General features: G+C 37.6%; 1 protein-coding gene across 5 annotated transcripts in view; it reads left to right on the forward strand.

Annotated features, from left to right (window-relative positions):
• LOC107717828 (calcium uptake protein 1, mitochondrial-like) overlaps positions 1-3,697 on the forward strand; it is an 83,015-nt gene that overhangs the window by 38,450 nt on the left and 40,868 nt on the right. For all 5 annotated transcript variants that reach the window (XM_016524701.1, XM_016524703.1, XM_016524700.1 and 2 more), the window contains one exon: positions 1,507-1,550. In XM_016524701.1, coding sequence (XP_016380187.1) covers positions 1,507-1,550 — 44 coding nt within the window. The remainder of the gene's footprint in view (positions 1-1,506; positions 1,551-3,697) is intronic.

The following is a 3,697-nucleotide window of genomic DNA, read 5'->3' on the forward strand; positions in this document are numbered from 1 at the left end:
TTTTTTTTTTTTTTTTTTTGTTATCCTGATGGCCAAATGTATCTCCCGTGTAAACATGGCAAATAAATAATTTAATAGCATTCATAGCGGAGATGGTCTGACATCCAGAGCAGTTGTGCTTCACCGAGAAAGGCTAAATGTTTGATTAAAGCGTGTTTCTTAAGAATCTCTTAACTGGAATTCATCTGGTGTGCGATGTACTTGCACAAGCAGCACACTGTTCTGTCATTCAGAAAAAGTCATCCCTCGCTGTAAAGTATGTTTCTTACACTTGTGGGTGGGATGTAAGGAGACCGTGGTCTGCTGAAGCGGCTTGTGATGTCATTTAAGTTAGTTTAAATAGTCTGGCTTTCCTTTAGGGAAAAAAAAAGTGAACACAAAATTCATTATTCATCTGGCTGCGAGGAAAGCTGTTCCATAATTCATCCCGTTTCAGCAGCGGAATTAGAGAGATATGCTGAGCTCAAAGGCTGTCCGGGCTTCAAACAGGAGTTAGGCCCAGCTTCTCAATTGTAATCTCTGTCGTGGCCTCACCTGTCACTCAGATGTTTTATGTAAAGAGGATGCAACCTGAGATAATAATCCAGTGATTTTATTGCTTTAAAAAGATACATAAAAGTTATTTTTATTTCTTCATTTTATTTGAAACTTGATGTTTATAAATTCAGCTTTGCATCACAGGAATAAATTACATTTTCAAATATATTCAAATAGTTCTTTTAAATTGTAATAATATTTCACAGTATTACTGTTTTTACTGTTTTATTGATCAAATTAATACATCTTGTGTGAGCGTGAGACTTCTTCTATTCCATAGACGTCCATTGTAAGTGCATTACTGTAAAATCTTGTGCTTACTAACTTAGGGATACGTTTAAATTATTTTCTGTGGTAATCGATCTTAACTTGAATTGAAAGTGGATGCTATGTAATGGTTAAAGTCTTGGCTCGTGTAGCTGACCCTAGATCAGCAGAGTCCATCCTGTTCAGCTCAGACCAGCCCTGTACTGCATTCAGCACAAGATTAATGGAGAAATTATTCGGTGCTGAACGACTCTGACATTTATTTGGAACTTCTGGAAGATGGAAATGAGCCTTAATAGCTTATATTAATCACTCATACATGTCAGTAATCGCCCAGCTCCTGTAGTGACATCTATAAATGCAAACGACTACTGGGATTCAAAGATGCATTTACAGATAGGCTTGTTTATGTGTGATAAAAGCTCTCTTCAAAATCTAGTGAGTTGCCCATTTTGTAAGCATTTTAAAGCACGTTACCACAGAGAAAGCCATTCCAAAAGTAAACAGCATGATCATGCATTTTCACCACATTCTAAAGCATTATTACAAGTATCTTTTGTAGAGAAGACAATGTATTGGGACAAAATTAGGGGGGTCCAGAAAAAAAACTGATAAAATCCAGTATTTGTGTATGCTATGTTTTGGAACAGAGCCACTGTGTTTGACTGTCTCTCTCTCTCTCTCTGTGTCTCTCTCTTACAGACCTTGGTCTGGATCAGTTTGTGGTGAAACGCTATGATGGAAAGGTAAGCAGCGCGATCTGTGTGCGTGTGCATATGTGGGCGAGTGAGTGGGAACCGAATAGTTACTTTGCCATTGTGCAGCTCGACAGGATGACGCAGGATGGAGACGTTTGTTCTCATTCACTCTTCATAAAAATCCTTCACTCTCTTTTCACAGAAACTCATCCACAGCTCAATCGTGAGCACGCTCTGAGATGTTCACTCTTGTGCAGTCTAAAAAACTCGTTGCATGCTTGAAACATTTTGCATGAAGTTACACATACATTCTCATCAGGGACATTTGTTGTCATTTATAATGTTGTGTGTTTTCTGTACTTTACAAAAGACTGGTCTGCATCCAATCTCTGCTTTCTGGTTCATGTAGTTTCTCTTTGTTCTTGATGTCTCTAGGTTACAGTTTTTAAACACACCTCTGCTGTGTCTATCTTTTTACATGTCTATCCTTACCTCAAATGCTTGGTCTCTCTGTTTTGTTTTGTCCTCTAGTAACAGAAAGGTACAGATTTAGTCATTTTGGTCAATACCAAAGTCAGATAATTCATTTTAGAGAACAAATGCTTCCGATATTATAAATCTGTCCTTTTTTTAATAACATGTTGTTAGCTAGTGTTGGGGAATCCATCATTTTTCAAGCTACAGTATAATCATTATTTAAAATAATTAAATATAGTCTTAAAATTAAATCTAGAGAATAGTAAGAGAGCTCTGCAAGCTGCTGGCGAAAAAAAAAGTAACTTTTTAACAAGTTGTTAGTTAGTGTTGGGGAATCCATAATTTTTCAAGCTACAGTATAATCATTATTTAAAATAATTAAATATAGTCTTAAAATTAAATCTAGAGAATAGTAAGAGAGCTCTGCAAGCTGCTGGCGAAAAAAAAAGTAACTAATTACATTGAAGCTATTTTATAATTTTACATAGTTTATTTAAAAATATATGTAAGTTGTGAGTTTAGTTACTTAAACAGCGATTTTACCTCCTCGTTGATGAGTAATATAATGCAGCGATCCAGTATCTAAGCTATCTTATTAATAAAAGTCGCAGGGCAGCATTGACAAGAAGTTTCTGTACTCCTGTTTCTGTGTGTGCGCAGTGTGATCTATCTCTCTCTATCTCTCTCTCTCTATCTCTCTCTCTCTATCTCTCTCTCTCTCTCTCTCTCTGTGCGAGTGATGTGTGTGTTTGTGTGCGTCAATGAAAGCAGCGCATTAATAGAGCGGTGCATACCTGTGCGTTAAACGGTTATCTGCCAGCCAGTCAGAATCGAGTATTGAGACAGACCATGGTATGATTAAAAATATATTTAATAATATCATTTCTAATTTGTAATCCGAGCCATATTTGTTGCAAACATAGAGATTTTTTGCTGCAGCGTGTTACTGGAAAAGCTGTACTACTTTGAAAAATACTGAACTACTCACGCTATGAAAAAAATGTTGTTAGTAGTCACTGCTTTTAGTTAGTTACTCCCAAAAACTGTTTATACTAAGCCAAACAGGCATCAAAACATAATGCTTAAAAAAAGCATATGTTGGGAATGTTTAACTAGCATAAACAGCTTAGTCCAGGGGTGCCCAATCTTGTTCCTGGAGATCCGCCTTCCTGCAGAGTTCAGTTCCATCCCTGATCAAAGACCCCCTCTATAATTATCAAGTCTTCCTGAAGATCTCAGTTAGCTGGTTCAGGTTTGATTGATTAAAGTTGGAGCTGAACCTGGCTTAAGAGCCAGCAACACTGTACTTTTTGTTCCATTGACTTCCATTCATACATCTGTAAATGCAGGAGACAGCGAACACAAGCTCAGTGGCATGATTCATGAAGCTAGCTGAATAAACTCTTTCTCTTTCAGTTTCAGAGCAAGTTTAGAGTTGACAAAACCAAACAAATCCAACCTGGGGCCTGTACCATGATGGTGGCTGAACAAACTCTGGGTTACCGGATTAGTTTTGAGTTGACAAAACCAAACCAGTCCAATCCGGCTTTGTTGGTGCCATGAAGCTCATCATCAACTTTCTCTGTCAACTCAGGCTTGATCCTGAGTTAATGGAGCATGTGCGCATGAAAGAGTGACATCAGTAATGAACAGCCAATCACATGCCTTGAAACTGTGATTCACTTCTCGCGAGAGAGTCAGTGCGATTCACTACCAAA

This window comes from Sinocyclocheilus rhinocerous, unplaced genomic scaffold, assembly GCF_001515625.1.
Source record: "Sinocyclocheilus rhinocerous isolate Xijiao unplaced genomic scaffold, SAMN03320098_v1.1 scaffold780, whole genome shotgun sequence".
NCBI lineage: Eukaryota > Metazoa > Chordata > Actinopteri > Cypriniformes > Cyprinidae > Sinocyclocheilus > Sinocyclocheilus rhinocerous.